Raw genomic sequence first — 15,887 nt, 5'->3', positions numbered from 1 at the left:
TCTGGTTTTCCCTTGGGCCCCAACTTCAAAAGGCTCTGAAGAATCCATTTGTGGTCTTCAGGTGGAAAGCCCTCTGACCACAAACGGGGCAGCTGGACTGGTGATGCTGTGTCAGTCTCTGTCCTGGAGGCAGCCGCCTTTGAAAACAACAACAGAGCATAAGGAACCTTAACACATAACACAGGTACAAACACTGCTGATGCTCTGAGTCGACAGTATGAAATGAAATATGAAATGACTTACCGACACAAAGGCACTCACTGCTCCGGGACTGAGGACAGGCCCTGAAGCTGTCTGAGGCTGAGCAGCCTGTAAAAGACATATACTGCTGGTATGCAGCTCAAATCTGGATTAGTTATAACAAAACAACTGCTTCTTATTTAAGACATCCACAAATTGCAGGCTCAATGGGGCACTTTGACACTTCTATTGCTGTACTATCGGTAACAAACTTAAAACACATCCACATTATGGGTGAATAGAGAGGCGAAGTCCCTCCCTTTCCTCCGGACCTCCATGGGACCTTATTTTGGAAAAATCATGTATTGAAATCAATGGAGAGAGAAAGATTATCTTTTGATCCCGTTTGATTTGTGCCACGAATTACACATAACATTTCATTAAAATAAAGAATAAAAAAAGTACTTTTGTAACTGAAAAGCCCCCCCCCCTCATCTGCGTCCTTACATTGCTGAAATACAGTATTGAGTTTGTAATCGAAACACCTGCAGCCAGTTTTTCCCAAATTGGGATTAATAAAGTATCTATGTATCAAAATCAGTGCCAACAGGTGCTTTTGAGTTTATCACCGTTCTGATAGAGTTGGTTGTACCATTGAACAGCAGGGCCGGATCAACAGCTCTGGAACTCACTCCCCCAAGACCTCCGTGAGTCTGAGTCCCTCACCCTGTTCCAGTCCCGCCTCAAAACCCACCTTTTCAACTCTTTATCTATAAAGCCCCCCCCCCTCTTAATCAACTTCCTCCTGACTGCTTTTCTGTTGTGTTTTTTTGTTTTGTTTTGTTTGTTTTTTTGTTTTGTTTTGTTTGTATACCCCCCCTCCCAAATGTAAAGCGTCTTTGGGTCCAGAAAAGCGCTATATAAAATTATATATTATTATTATTAGCACCCTCTAGTGGTGGTGAACTGGATTCATTTTTTAAGGGGTCATTTCAGGATTTGTTTCTGCTTTTCCACACCCCTAAAAGAAGCTCCATTACATCACTAGTTCAGTCAATAAAGTATACAAGAACAAAATAAAATGTACCAAGGTTCAATGTTGCTTTTTTTATTTAGATCAATACAAAAGCTGACAACGTAATGTAAAACACTGTAGTTTGTACTGCCCTACTTCACCTTTTTTGGACATAAAACACTGAACAGTTGAACGTAGAAACACAAATGAACATATCTAAAGGCTCAATAACATTAATGTATAAACCCTGTACGAGGAGAACTCCTCATTTAAATAAAACACTTCTGCTTTAAAGTAACATAGCGCAGCCGACATAATCTAACTGAGGTATTTGTTAACACAAGAATGTATAAAATATGAATACAAACAAATGAACATAATACAATCTTAAGGCAAAGTGCTGAGATTCAATATTTAGCCCAAATATCCAACAATCAGCATCTCACTTGGATAAATCAGTGATTGGGAATTGGGAGTTGCTGCCAACACGACAGAAAACCTGGAACAGAAGATAACAAAGTGGCCGAACTGTATATTACTGTAAAGCTACAAATAAGCAAGAGGCAGTGATATACCATGTTTTATGACATACTATATGATATTTTAAGACAAAGTAAACTATGACGTAGTTGACATGACTTTCTAATGGCATGCTGGAGCCTGACTTTTTTATGACGCCTTAAAGAGCAACTTGCAGGTTAGGCAAGGCAAGGCAAGTTTATTTATATAGCACTTTAACACAAGGCAATTCAAAGTGCTTTACAAAAAATGAAAGACATTAAGAAAATAGCATTTTTAAAATCAGTCATTAAAAAGAAAAGCTAATAAAATAAACATTAAAAGAAAAAATACATGGATAAAAGTGACAGTGCAGTCTAAGATTAGGTTAGAACCCCTAGCGAATAAATGTGTAGGAAAATTATGTATACACTAGATTTTTTTTTAAATATACAGAAATATACACTACAGTAACATCTGGCGTCGTTTTTGTAAGACATTTTTATTTCCGCATAACAAAAAAAGACGTCACATGGGGGAGAGCGGCCGGTCGAACGTATTAATAAACATGGATCACGATGCTAGTTTTGACACAGAAGAGGTTGAACATGTATATTCGAATGCATATGACGGACCACAACCTAATAATGATGAGCCTGCTCGGCGTCCAAGAGACCAGGAGCCGCCAAGGATTAGAAGGAATAACGGCCATCGGAGAGAAATGGAGCTGTGGTGCGAGGAGAACCAGTGGAGAACAGGGCAGCTGTCTTGGTGAGTGACCGGCGTTAGCTACAGGTAATGTTAGCTAACGTCGGTCACATCACAACATTGGAAAGTTAGCTATCATATATCAGGCTATAACTAAAGTAGTATTGATAATATAGTACCGTTACTGGCAGGACTGTTGATACTGATCCATAACCGAAACTAATGCGCAAGTATCTCGCGTTACCTAATGCAACGCCACACTACGTCTTACGGTGCTGTGTACCGGAGGGGAGAGAGAGAGGAGCGAAGGGGGGGAGAGAGAGCAGCGAAAGGGGGGGAGAGAGAGAGAGCAGCGAAGGGGGGGAGAGAGAGAGAGCAGCGAAGGGGGGGGGAGAGAGAGCAGCGAAGTGGGGGGAGAGAGAGGAGCGAAGGGGGGGGGAGAGAGAGAGCAGCGAAGGGGGGAGAGAGAGAGAGCAGCGAAGGGGGGGGGGAGAGAGAGCAGCGAAGGGGGGGGGGAGAGAGAGCAGCGAAGGGGGGGGGAGAGAGAGCAGCGAAGGGGGGGAGAGAGAGCAGCGAAGGGGGGGGGAGAGGAGAGCAGCGAAGGGGGGGAGAGAGAGCAGCGAAGGGGGGGGAGAGAGAGCAGCGAAGGGGGGGAGAGAGAGTAGCAGCGAAGGGGGAGAGAGAGCCGAGGAGGGGGAGAGAGGAGCAGCGAAGGGGGGGAGAGAGAGAGCAGCGAAGGGGGGGGAGAGAGAGAGCAGCGAAGGGGGAGAGAGAGAGAGCAGCGAAGGGGGAGAGAGAGAGAGCAGCGAAGGGGGGAGAGAGAGAGCAGCGAAGGGGGGGAGAGAGAGAGCAGCGAAGGGGGGGAGAGGAGAGCAGCGAAGGGGGGGAGAGGGAGCAGCGAAGGGGGGGGAGAGAGAGCAGCGAAGGGGGGGGGAGAGAGAGAGCAGCGAAGGGGGGGGAGAGAGAGAGAGCACGGAGGGGGGGGGGGAGAGAGAGAGCAGCGAAGGGGGGAGAGAGGAGCAGGCAGAGAAGGGGGGGAGAGGTGACTTCAAGCGAGAGGGGGGGGGAGAGAGAGAGCAGCGAAGGGGGAGATGAGAGATGTAATACGGTTTCCTGATAAACGTTTTGCTTGATAGGCCTCAGCTGTGGAGAGTATGTGCTGCAGGGAGGTGGATGCACCTCGCACCCAGGAACGAAAGCTAGCTCTGGTCCTTTTCCCGTGAGGGAAACTGTGGACTCGATGTCCTGACAGCTCACCTGATCACAGATGGTGAGATGCAATGTAAAATTACCGAAAAAATACCAGCTCACTAAATCACAACCGCTCAAACCAACTACAAACTACTACCGCGGATTGGGCAGAGAATGAGTCCGAGAAAGTTGCTCCCCTATGTGACGTAATATGACGATAAAAAAAAAGAGTTTTTAGTAGCAGAGCTCAAAACGGCTCCTTCCCCTCTGAATTCCTGCCCTTATGTCTCGTAAAACACATCAAATCCTGCATTAGTATTCACTTACATCTCCGTGATGTAGACTGTGGCATCTCCGGCTCTGATTCATCAGTAGAGTCAACCAAGAGATCTGACTGATCGTCGGAGCCTTCATCTTCCAGACCGAACTCTTCATCACTCTCGGGGCAACAAGAAATCTGTTCCTGGAACCTGAATGTATCAGAAAAATAGTTTTTATACATCGAGTATTCATTGATTTCCAAAGCAAAACATGTGGTTAGCTGAAGACAGCTCATTAAATGTCACTACTGAATTAAAGTCATTATGATTTATTTTTTAAACAATGAACCAAAAGTAATGGCTAATGAGAGAAAGTGGTTTTTATTTCATACTGCCTCAGTTAAATTGGAATGGTGTGTTTACAGTGTATATAGAATATAAAGTATTGTTAAATGGTGAAAATTGGACTGACTAGTGGCTTCAATGAAAGTGTAATAAAAACATAAATAATAAAAGCTTACATATTTCCCACTATGTGGTCGGTATAATCGGCATATCCAGCATCCACCAGCTCCTTGGCCACATGGACGCCATCTGCCAGAATGTCCACCTTCCAGTGTGTGTTCGACACAAACTCTCTGAAGAAGATCTGGAGGTTCTTCTGGTAAAAACACTGCTGGAAGAAGACCGCAGCTTCATCGCTCCACTGGCCACTATCCTCACCTACTGGCTTCACCCCTTGCAGGATACAGGGGAACGTTACTTTTGGGGAGTTTGTTAGCTCCTCAGGAAGCCTCTTCAGCTGGGAGCATTCTTCGTACGGGATGCATTCGTAATGGCCGTAATCGACAAGGTTCAGGACCGCTGTGGTGTCAATGTTTACGATTTCAGCTCTGCACCACTTGTCCTTGGTGTCTGATTTAAACAGGCAGCAGGTCCCAGGGACGATATGGGCTTCAGGAAGAGAAGACATCGGCTCAGGGAGGTCCTCCAACATTATGGAAACTTGGTTTGTGACGAGAAGCAGGTCGCCCGGAACCACGCAAAACTCCATGGGAGTCGTCACTTCAGTAGCAAAGCCTGAATACTCTTTATATAAATCAATAGAAGCAAAGACAAGCTGCTGAGGCGGGTTTGTGTCCAAGTTGGATTCTCCTTCTTCTTTAATGTCAGCTGGTGAAGAGACCGCCTCTTTATTCTGCTGCAGTGAATGACTATAGAGGAACAGTCCATTCATGACTATTTCAACCTTCCACAGTTGATTAGCTTCTGATCGAGACACAAAGACAAGTTTGACTTCTTTGCCAATCATTGGTTTGAGAGTTTCACACCAAAATTCATGAGCATCTTCTGCCTCACTGAACCCAAGGCAGTTCATCTTGCACAATACTGCAAAGTTGTGGATTTGTGTCAGTTTACTACACTGTTGTCGGATTGAGCAACTTTGAACTTCTTGTGTTATTCCATGATCCACGAGGAGGACCTGGCATTTTCCCTCGCCCACAACTTGAACAACAGCCCTGTGCCACTTTTTGTCATGGTCTACGTGGACCAAGCACTTGAGGCCTTGTTTGACATCCTCTTCAGCAAAGATCTTGCACACGGATGGGTTTTCAGCTATAAAATGTTCCAATGCCGCGAGCAGTTCCCTGGTCTCATTTAGTCTGATGTAGAAATGGCCATTGCTCAGGACTGACAGAACTGTACCACTCTTTGTGTCTCTATCTTGAACAGTTGGAGGCATGATTTCATCCGCTTTGACAGTCGGTTCCAGTGTTTGGTTTTCACCATCAAGAGAAGCTCTTTCAGATTGAGTTGTTTGATTCTCACTCACTTCTTGTCTCATGCAGTTCTGCTCAGAGGATCTCGCTTTCTCTTCTTTTTTAGATGAATCGGCATGAAACGCCTCTTCCTTTTTGGTTTCAGCTTCAAGTGCCGTTGGAAGACCAGCAGCTTCATCGATAATTTCAAACTTGACTACCCAATGGGACTCTTGATGGGAGACAAATTCAACCATGAGAGGCTTTTCCATTACAGCATCAGTGAAAGAAGCATCATTTTGGTACATGCTTGTGTCCATCAAGGAGCAAGATATGCTGAATCTTGGCTGAGAGAGATACTCCTTTGGTACGGAGTAGGTCTTCTCCTTCTTGATGACTGCAGAGTTTCCATAGTCCACAAACTCAACTTTGATACAGGAATTTCCATCACAGTCCGTCAGAGCAGAGCGATACAGAGCGCCGTCTTCCTCAAACTCAGCCAGAATCATGTCATTGACTCTCAAAGAGGTGGTAGTCTTCAAGGTTTCTATGACACTACTCAAGTTGAGATCTTCACCCATTTTCAAGATGGAAGGTTCATCCTCGGACAGTTGAAGGTAAAAACTGCTGACTGAGTCGATGTGGGAGACAAAACACTTCGCCCTGAAACCTGCGCTCACACTTCTGTTTTGTAAACACGAGCATTGAGGGATCTCCGATTTTTCTGTAATTTGTGGTTGTTTTGAGGTTGTGTTTGTATAGGTGTACTCTCTTTGTTTTTCAACCCTTGCGTTTGTGTTCCGAGTTTGTCCATGAACTGTTTTTACCAGGTTTTCTTTATTTTTGCAGGGAGCCCTTCCAGCTTGAGTACTTCTGTAAGCTGAAGACGCTTTTTTGCACTTTATTGAATCCTCCTTGGTGTTGGGTTTTTGATGAGTTTTGTGGTTTGTCTTTGTGCTGCTCACATCAAAAGTCACAACAGTCTTTGGCGTCGGTGAATGACTAAGAATCAGCTCCCTAACCTTCTCATTGATGTGAACATCTCCATCAAAAAGTTCAACAACAAAAGAGCCATCTTTGTACTTTCCATTTACGACAGCTCTTACTTGCTTATTGAGGATTGCACCATCAAGCCAATCTTTGACATCGGCATAGAGCGGTTCCTTGGACACAGAAGCAAGGTGGCATTTCAAAGCCTGCATGGGTGTGTACAACACATCCATAGAGTCTCTGGGGATACACATGACATTGGTTTTCTCAGATATGGTTGCATTTCCATAATCTGCAAAAAACACGTTGAGATGCAGAGGTGACTGAACAGGTTGTATCAAGCCCCTGTACCATTTGCCATCCAAGTATTTTGCCAGGCACAGCTTTGTCACTGCTGTCGTACTGGCTTGCATCATTTTCTCACTCTCTGTTGAAATTTTATTTTCAAGCTCATTGATGATATCAGTGTTTCTGTCAAGTTGGCAGTAGACTTCCCACTGACTGCTTACATGAGTGACGTGGACTTGTTCTTCATTTCCAGGACTTATATCATATGAAGAGTAGACGAAAGACTCCGGAATCACTATGGACTGTTGCTTTGTTGAGAATACTGCTTCTCTTGGCAGGCCCTGATCCCCCAGATTAGTTAAGGTCTTTTGAGTTTGGATGTTGTAGAGTTGAACAACACTGCACAGTCCTTTGTTCTTCACATTGAACTGGGAGACAACTTGACATCTTAGACCGATGGGGGTGTCAAGGACAAAATCTTTCATCAACTTGCACTCCGGACTGCAATTCCAAATGTCATCTGAGCCAGTAGGTTCGATCGGGGTGCGAAGGCTGCATCTGAAAGCTTGTCCTTCCAAATGAACGAATTCTGGCTTTATTGCCTGAAGACTGTGCTCCTTGATGCGGATGGTCAAGCCGTAGTCAACCAACATCACTGTGGCATGGCCATTATGTTTCTGTATGATGAAGGCTCTGTACCATCTTCCATCTAGAGGTGACTTGGCAATACAACAAGAATCCCCTGATTGGAGGGGAACTGTGTGGGTTGAGTAATATCGATTCACTTTATCCATCAGTTCCTCCAAAGCTGGAACCTTATCTTGCTGCTGGCACCAGAAATCTGATGGAGACTTGATGCAAATGCAACACACAGCAAAGATATACCCAGGCTTAATGCTTATGGCTTTGAATAAAGTAGGGGCTTGCGCCTTCTCAGTTTGATTTTTGTAGGTCTTCTCTTCCTCTGCACAGTCCCTCAATTGCTCCTTATTCCCAGTGATGTCTGGAGTCACACGATGCTTGGGGCCCCTTGTTTTTTCCGTGAAAGTTATTTTGTTTTTCACCCCAGGCTCTAGGTCAATGTTGTTCCAGTATTGAGCTTGTTTGGAAGAGATCAGGAGCTCAGTGATACTTTGATTGTTGTCATCTCCCACGACAGAGAGATCAACAACACATTTGTTTTTTCCCTTTTGGACAATGTGGACTCGCAGGGCCTTGTTTGACACAGCTTGTCTAAAAAAGGCCGTTTTGGCGGTGGTCCAGAATTCATCCATAGGAAAAACATTAACAAGAGTACAACAGAAGGCAAACGCAGCTTTTTTGGCCAATGCCTCAGGTATCTTCTTGATCATCATGCGGGGCACTTTCTCAATGTTTCCAAAATCGATAAAAAGTACTTCAGATCCATGCTCAAGGGACTCCGCCACTACACACCTGTAGAAATGCATGTCTTTTTCATAAACTGCACAGCACAGTGTCCCAGGCTCAGGATTCAACAGCACGTCTTCATCCAGCTTCACTTGACTGTAGTTATCTGTCATTTTTGTCATCATTTCTTCAAACTCATCATTGAGTTTTTGTGATCTGATCCAGAAGATGTTTGGATTCTGGACATGCTCGACATAGCCCACAAAGACAGAGTCTACATCCAACTCTTCTTCTTTGAGTGTTTTAGCCATTGCTTCGCCCATGATTGTTTCACAGTTTAAATAGCCACACTGCGGTGACTCTTCTTCCCTCTCAAAAACTGTGGGAACTTTCATTTTAGGAAGCTCTTGAGTTGGCTTAGGTTCAGCCACTTGATTTTCCTCAGCACCAATTACTGTGATAGAGTACAGGTGCTGTTCTTCCTCAAAACGTTTGATCTCTACATCTAACACTTTGCCAAGCAAGCCTGCCTTTAGAAAACTCAACTGCTGAGTTTTCACCGCTTCAACCTCATCACCCAGGGAGAAGAGTGAGCATGGGAATGCCATGATGGGTGTTGAAAAGAATTCAGGTGGCAACCTGTAGACGTTTTCAACTTTGACAGATTCAAAGAATCCGTAGTCAATGTACAAAACTCGAAGTTGAGAGTTGACTGGAAGAAACTGCACAAGGCCTCTGTACCATTTCTCATCTTTGCCTTTTACTGAACACAACAAACCAAGGTTTTCTGAAGTCTTCTGATTGTGTTCTATGGTTTGGTACTCATTAACATCAGCCAGCTTCTTTGACATTTCCCAAAGATCTGTGTCCACACTGGTCATCTGACAGTAAAACAGCTCAGGGTTAACAGCAGCAGTAACACGCACTTTAGCACGGGTCCCACAACTCAATCTAGGCCCACAGAGAGACAGAATGTCTTCGTATCCCTGCAAACCAGACCGTTTGAAGCAGAATTCTTGTGCCCTTGGCTTTTCAATGAGTAAGTCAGGAACTTGCTCTGTGCTTTGCTTGAGTGGCACCTCTGTGAGCATACCAACCAAGAGGAAGAAGGTATCTGTGTCCACATGTCTCCCGAACCCATGTCTAACAAGATCATTGTTAATTTCCGGGGCTTCCAATAGGAGCACTTTGTGGGGCAAAAAGGCTTTAATGTAACCTGTGACATTTCTTCCAATTAGGTTTGTGAAGTATGCCTCCACTACAGAATGAGAACATCCCTGCGGTAATAGTACATTTGCAAGAAAGCCGCAAACTATCTTGGGAGGCAGGCTGAAAAGGTCGTTTGAACAGGAATATATGAGGGCTTTGTCAACACTCAAGACATTACCATGATCTATGAGGAAAACATCAAATAAGTCTTCTTTTCGGTTCTGAACTCTTCCTCTGTAGCAGCGGCCTGAAGTCAAATCTTCCACGAGGCAAAACTCTCCGATAGCCACTGAAGCTTGAGTCTTTGGTGTGTTCTGTATTTCCCCTTGCAAGATGTTGTAGTCAAGATCACATATGGAAAGGTAATGTCCCTGGAAGTGTATCAGGGTTGCTTCAGGGTTCCAGTCCAAGTGAGTTAACTTGAGGTCCACAGACCAAAGGGCACATAGTGGTGATTGACCAGACCTGAAAATAAAGGTGACTTTTATTATTTACCTACAAAAAACATGTTAATCATTTTGTGAGTTTATCAATTCTGCCGATTGTACGATGCGTATGAAAGCCCGGTGTGTGTCGCAAAATAACTCATAGTTCCCACTTTATAACTAACATTCAACTAACTACAGTGATTATTAAAGCATTTCAATTGCTTTCTTTTTTGTTGTTGCTACAGTAGATTTACAAGTGATGAAAAACAAGTATGTAACAGATTAAAAGAGGGAAATGGCACATTTTAAATATGGTTGTATTGTTAAACTAGGTGCTCGACTAAATGATATGCCACCGACTCCTCAAATTAAAACCTGGAAAGTAAATGACTAAAAATAATCGTAACCTTAACTAATAGCTTAGATATCCAATTTAAAACATAAGACACACTATACAACTGTGCAATGACAATAATGTTGAATCTAATTTAATCTATACTTCATACGGACTTGTCAGCTTACTTTTGTTGTTCGGAGACTGACGACATGGCTGCAGCATCAGTAACATCCAAAACAAAACCTGAAAGAAAAAAGTGAAGATAAGTAAATGTCTCATTAAGTATCATTAAGAAACACACACACAATAAACCAGCGCTGACGTTAACCTTCATATACTAAGAATGTGTAACTTAACACCCAACTTTGACATATAACCGCACTCATAAAAATAAATCCCTAAATCCTTGTCAATAATTATCTTTAAAAATATATATAATGGTGGCAGTATATCATTGCGAAAAAAAAGTTTTAACAACATTATTTATTGACTTTTCATTCCGGTATAATCATTTTGCGCAAAGATGGCACTGTTTGTCAGAGCACTTCATCCTTTTTCATGAAGAACAGCTCCAACGCCTGTGTGTATGGGAATGCCTCTGGTGCTGGTCCATTAACTGCCAGTGTTTCCCACAGATCTGAAATATACTTGGGGGGGGGGTGGTGGTAGCGGGTTGAGGTGACGTGCAACAACATGAACCTTTCTGTTGGTCGCTTGTTAGCAGACCCTTCACGCGATGGCAGAGCGAACAGGTACAGGCAGGGTCCATAATGATAGCCCTATAGTTTAAATCTACTACCCACACATGAACATATGGAAATGGGATTACTATTTTAAAAAAATAAATGTATTTATTAATGTATTTAGGAACCTATCCATGTGATTTTTAGTGGGGGTCGACCTCAAATCCTCTAGGGGGGTCCAGGGGCATGCCCCCCCGGTAAGATTTTATTTTTATTTTGGAGTTAAATGCATCAATCTGGTGGCATTTTGAGGGGAAAATAAAGAGACTAGATCTATGGAAACACCTATATTTAACAGAACTGTATACATTTCAATAATCATAAAATCAAGGCCATAACCAATAACATACCATTTCCAATATGAACAAAACACTGAAACTTGTTTATTTATTTATTTTTGGTTCATTTATAGTTGTGAGTGTGTCTGTGCTCCTGAATCAGCCTCTCCTCCCTCCCTCCTCTCCTCCCTCCTCTCCTTCCTCTCCCTCCTCTCCTTCCTCTCCCTCCTCTCCTCCTCTCCTCCCTCCTCTCCTTCCTCTCCCCCCTCCTCTCCTTCCTCTCCCTCCTCTCCTTCCTCTCCTCCCTCTCCCTCCTCTCCCCCTGCTCCTCTTTGAGGCAGCAGCAAAGACTAGTTTTCTCTCAACAAGTTTTAAAAGTGTATCTTACCTTTTTTCACCTAGTTAACTTTTTATTTAGTTATTCATGCATATTTTACTAATCACATTACATTTCATTTAGCTGACGCTTTTATCCAAAGCGACTTATAATGACCGATTACAGGGACATTCTCCCTGGAGTAACTAAGGGCTAAGTGCCTTACTCAAGGGCACACTAGTGGTGGTGTTCCTGGCGGGATTTGAACTCACAGCCTTCCGATCTTCAGCCCACCTCACTCTCCATTAGACCAATCACTACCCTCTCAAATGGAAATATGTGTTTACATAAATGGTGACCACACCGTTTGAGACCCACTGAGAACTTAGACTAAGTTAACTATCTAAACACTCAGAGAGTCCTTTACCTCACCTGAGCTGAGGTTATCCCGAGCTTGAATGACACACAGAGACCAATCAAGGGCTTTGATTTATGATCTGTATGACAGTGGCCATGTCGGCATCATGTGGACAGCCAGTCACCCTGTGAGAGGCAGGCCACTTAACAGGCCAGAAGGAGGCGAGATCAGAGCAAGGGAGCGAGGGATCATTGTCTACAAGTTAATCGATCGCAGATGGCGTCGTGGTCACGGACGAATAAAAAAAAAAAAATTATTAAAAAAAAAAAAAAAACTAAATGGGTCGCGAAATATACTTGGGCGGCCGTTAACATACCTGGGCGGCCCGCCCAGGTATAGTCTATGTGTGGGAAACCCTGCATGTATATTGCATTCAGCTTGGTGTGCTAGCTTCATTTACATTACATGTGTAAAGTAACTAAGTACATTTACTCAAGTACTGTACTTAATTACAGTTTTGAGAGACTGGTACTCCTGAGTATTTCAATATTGTTGCTACTTTGTACTTCTATCCCACTACAATTCAGACGTAAAAGGTGTACTTGTATTCCACTACATGTGTTTAATACCTTTAGTTACTTTACAGATGTGGATGAATGATGTGAAATATAATCAAGTGTTAAATCAGACTTTAGTTCCACCTGGAGTAAATCCACCAGCTACCCTGCAGTATACAAAGCCATTCAAACTAGCTGCACCTTCACCAGCTTTGAGAACACTTTATGATCAATCATTATAAAACATATCATGGGGCGAAGTCGATAGGGACTTGGCTTGGCAACTGGAAGGTCACCAGTTCAAGTCCCGGCAAGACCAAGTGCTACCGAGGTGTCCCTGAGCAAGGCACCCCACACTGCTCCCCGGGCGCCGTTCAAAATGGCAGCACACTGCTCCTAACACTAGGATGGGTCAAATGCAGAGAAACAATTTCCCCACGAGGGATTAATAAAAGTCCATCTTAATCTTATATTATTCTGAAATGGACCAATCTGTACAATGACTTTAACTATATTTTGATGCTAATACTTGTGTACTTTTACTTGAGTAACATTTTGAATGCAGGACTTTTACTTGTAACAGAATATTCCTACACTCTGGTACTTCTACGCTTACTTAAGTACAAGATCTGAGTACTTCTCCTACCTCTGTTTAATACCACGAACGAGAAGGGTTTTTTCGATCCTCAATGTGAGGTATAACTTTTGCCATCTTGCTAATGTAGCTCACTATTTTAAATTTGAGTGATATTACAGAGCCACAATGATTTTTTATAAATGTCGATATTTTAGTTTGGTTACAGGATACTACAGAATACCCGGACACAGCAAACGTAAGTCATTAGCCGTTTTAGTGACCGTGTAAGTTGACATTCAGAAGAAGTTAGCGGCTAAAACTTGCGACGAGCTAACAATGCTACCTCAAGCTAACGCTAAGCTACAGTGACATAATGGTTCGGCTACACGTGTTTCGCTTAACATCACGGTCGGTTTTGTATCTCAAATAACCGTCAGTGGTTGTAAACACAGACTTATTTCTGATAAAATCCAACCTTATTAACATTCAGGGCCGTGTCTTACCTTTTGTAGCGCCTCATGTCTGAAACCTGTTGTCTAATTAACTTTTGGATGGCTGCAACTCACTTCCGGCTTCTCTTCGACAACCAACGTGCTTATATTTCTTCTTCGCCTCTTTTTTTGTTGATAGGCAAATCTGTGTTGTCAATATCGAGGTTAAATCTTTAAAGTATGCATTAAAGTTGTGTATGAGATATGACCTGGGAGCGCCTTGGGACCCCCCAGTCAGAGCTGGTTGATGTCGCCAGGGAAAAGAAAGTTTGGGGCTCTCTGCTGGAACTGCTACCCCCGCGACCCAACCACGGATAAGCGGGAGAAGATGGATGGATGAGATATGACATTGCACATGAATAAGAGGTAAATAGAATGAAATAAAATACAAATAAATATACATATCCTAAGGAGAAGTTAAAGACAAAACAGTGAATATATAGCATACATATCAATAATGAAGGGTATAGTAGGCCTATATGTAATACACAATATAAATATACATAATAGAAGGCAGTGTACAAGTACTCTTATTTAAATCTTTAAAATATGCATTGAAATTGTGTACGGGAAGAAATATGGTTTCATTAGAAACTAAAATGATTGTTTAACTTCAGTAATCGCATTAAACTAACAATTGCTTTGCAAAACTAAACCTGAGTAGCATAATAAATGTAAAATAAAATACATACGTTTGGGACTGAATTCCAATTAACTTACAATGGGGGTTATCAGAGATGGGAGAAGTACTCGGATAATTACTACTACTTAAGTAAAAGTAGAAGTACCAGAGTGTAGGAATACTCTGTTACAAGTAAAAGTCCTGCATTTGAAATGCTACTCAAGTAAAAGTACAAGAGTTCAGGTTCAGGTTATTTATTTGTACCTGTAGGTAGATTTTGTTTGTAGAGAAAAAGACAAGGGATCCATCCTGACACTAAAAACAAACACAAACAACAGACACATCTCTAATAAAAGGACTAGTAAAAAGTACAAGTATACCCTGCTCAACCAAATCTCAAAATATTTCGAAAACTTTTTAAGAAGGAAAACACTAGTACAAACATGGATATTCAAAATTCATAATTAAATAAATAAAGTTAACCAAGTAACCTCCGGCCCGAAGGCAGAGTGCAGAGGGTGGGAGTCATCGTCTAACTGCTGGATAACCGCTGTAACTGCCTGAGGTACAGGGTCTCCAGGTTTAGCTGTAACTGCCTGAGGAACAGGGTCTCCAGGTTTAGCTGTAACTGCCTGAGGAACAGGGTCTCCAGGTTTAGCTGTAACTGCCTGAGGAACAGGGTCTCCAGGTTTAGCTGTAACTGCCTGAGGTACAGGGTCTCCAGGTTTAGCTGTAACTGCCTGAGGTACAGGGTCTCCAAGTTTAGCTGTAACTGCGTGAGGTACAGGGTCTCCAGGTTTAGCTGTAACTGCCTGAGGAACAGGGTCTCCAAGTTTAGCTGTAACTGCGTGAGGTACAGGGTCTCCAGGTTTAGCTGTCACTGCCTGAGGTACAGGGTCTCCAGGTTTAGCTATAACTGCCTGAGGTACAGGGTCTCCAGGTTTAGCTGTAACTGCCTGAGGTACAGGGTCTCCGGGTTTTGCTGTCACTGCCTGAGATACAGGGTCTCCAGGTTTAGCTGTCACTGCCTGAGGTACAGGGTCTCCAGGTTTAGCTGTAACTGCCTGAGGTACAGGGTCTCCAGGTTTAGCTGTAACTGCCTGAGGTACAGGGTCTCTAAGTTTAGCTGTAACTGCCTGAGGTACAGGGTCTCCGGGTTTTGCTGTCACTGCCTGAGATACAGGGACTCCAGGTTTAGCTGTAACTGCCTGAGGTACAGGGTCTCCAAGTTTAGCTGTAACTGCCTGAGGTACAGGGTCTCCAGGTTTAGCTGTAACTGCCTGAGATACAGGGACTCCAGGTTTAGCTGTCACTGCCTGAGGTACAGGGTCTCCAGGTTTAGCTGTCACTGCCTGAGGTACAGGGTCTCCAGGTTTAGCTGTAACTGCCTGAGGTACAGCCAGGGTCTCCAGGTTTAGCTGTAACTGCCTGAGGTACAGGGTCTCTGGGTTTTGCTGTCACTGCCTGAGATACAGGGTCTCCAGGTTTAGCTGTCACTGCCTGAGGTACAGCCAGGGTCTCCAGGTTTAGCTGTAACTGTCTCCAGGTTTAGCTGTAACAGCCTGAGGAACAGGGTCTCCAGGTTTAGCTGTAACTGCCTGAGGAACAGGGTCTCCAGGTTTAGCTGTAACTGCCTGAGGTACAGCCAGGGTCTCCAGGTTTAGCTGTAACTGTCTCCAGGTTTAGCTGTAACAGCCTGAGGAACAGGGTCTC

At 43.5% G+C, this 15,887-nt stretch overlaps 2 protein-coding genes across 4 annotated transcripts in view; one reads left to right on the top strand and one right to left on the bottom strand.

The window, feature by feature from the left end:
* Positions 1-1,267: 1,267 nt before the first annotated feature.
* On the bottom strand, positions 1,268-13,789 carry tdrd15 (tudor domain containing 15). Its single transcript, XM_034197099.1, has 5 exons — positions 13,565-13,789; positions 10,418-10,475; positions 4,374-9,932; positions 3,920-4,062; positions 1,268-1,694 (listed from the first exon to the last, which is right to left on the bottom strand). The coding sequence occupies exons 2-5, from the start codon at positions 10,441-10,443 to the stop codon at positions 1,651-1,653; spliced, it is 5,772 nt and encodes a 1,923-aa protein (XP_034052990.1). The 5' UTR covers positions 10,444-10,475; positions 13,565-13,789; the 3' UTR covers positions 1,268-1,650.
* The window catches only part of rfx6 (regulatory factor X, 6), a 29,873-nt gene continuing 27,137 nt past the window's right edge, over positions 13,152-15,887 (top strand). Inside the window, exons 1-2 of one of the 3 annotated variants that reach the window (XM_034197103.1) lie at positions 13,152-13,317; positions 13,692-13,918. In XM_034197103.1, coding sequence (XP_034052994.1) covers positions 13,896-13,918 — 23 coding nt within the window. In that variant the 5' untranslated portion in view covers positions 13,152-13,317; positions 13,692-13,895. Of the gene's footprint in view, positions 13,318-13,475; positions 13,919-15,887 lie in introns of those variants that run through there. The other 2 variants (XM_034197104.1, XM_034197102.1) reach the window with 2 other exon arrangements.

This window comes from Gymnodraco acuticeps, unplaced genomic scaffold (assembly GCF_902827175.1).
Source record: "Gymnodraco acuticeps unplaced genomic scaffold, fGymAcu1.1, whole genome shotgun sequence".
Taxonomy (NCBI): Eukaryota; Metazoa; Chordata; class Actinopteri; order Perciformes; family Bathydraconidae; genus Gymnodraco; species Gymnodraco acuticeps.
This window is presented reverse-complemented; position numbering and strand designations above follow the sequence as displayed.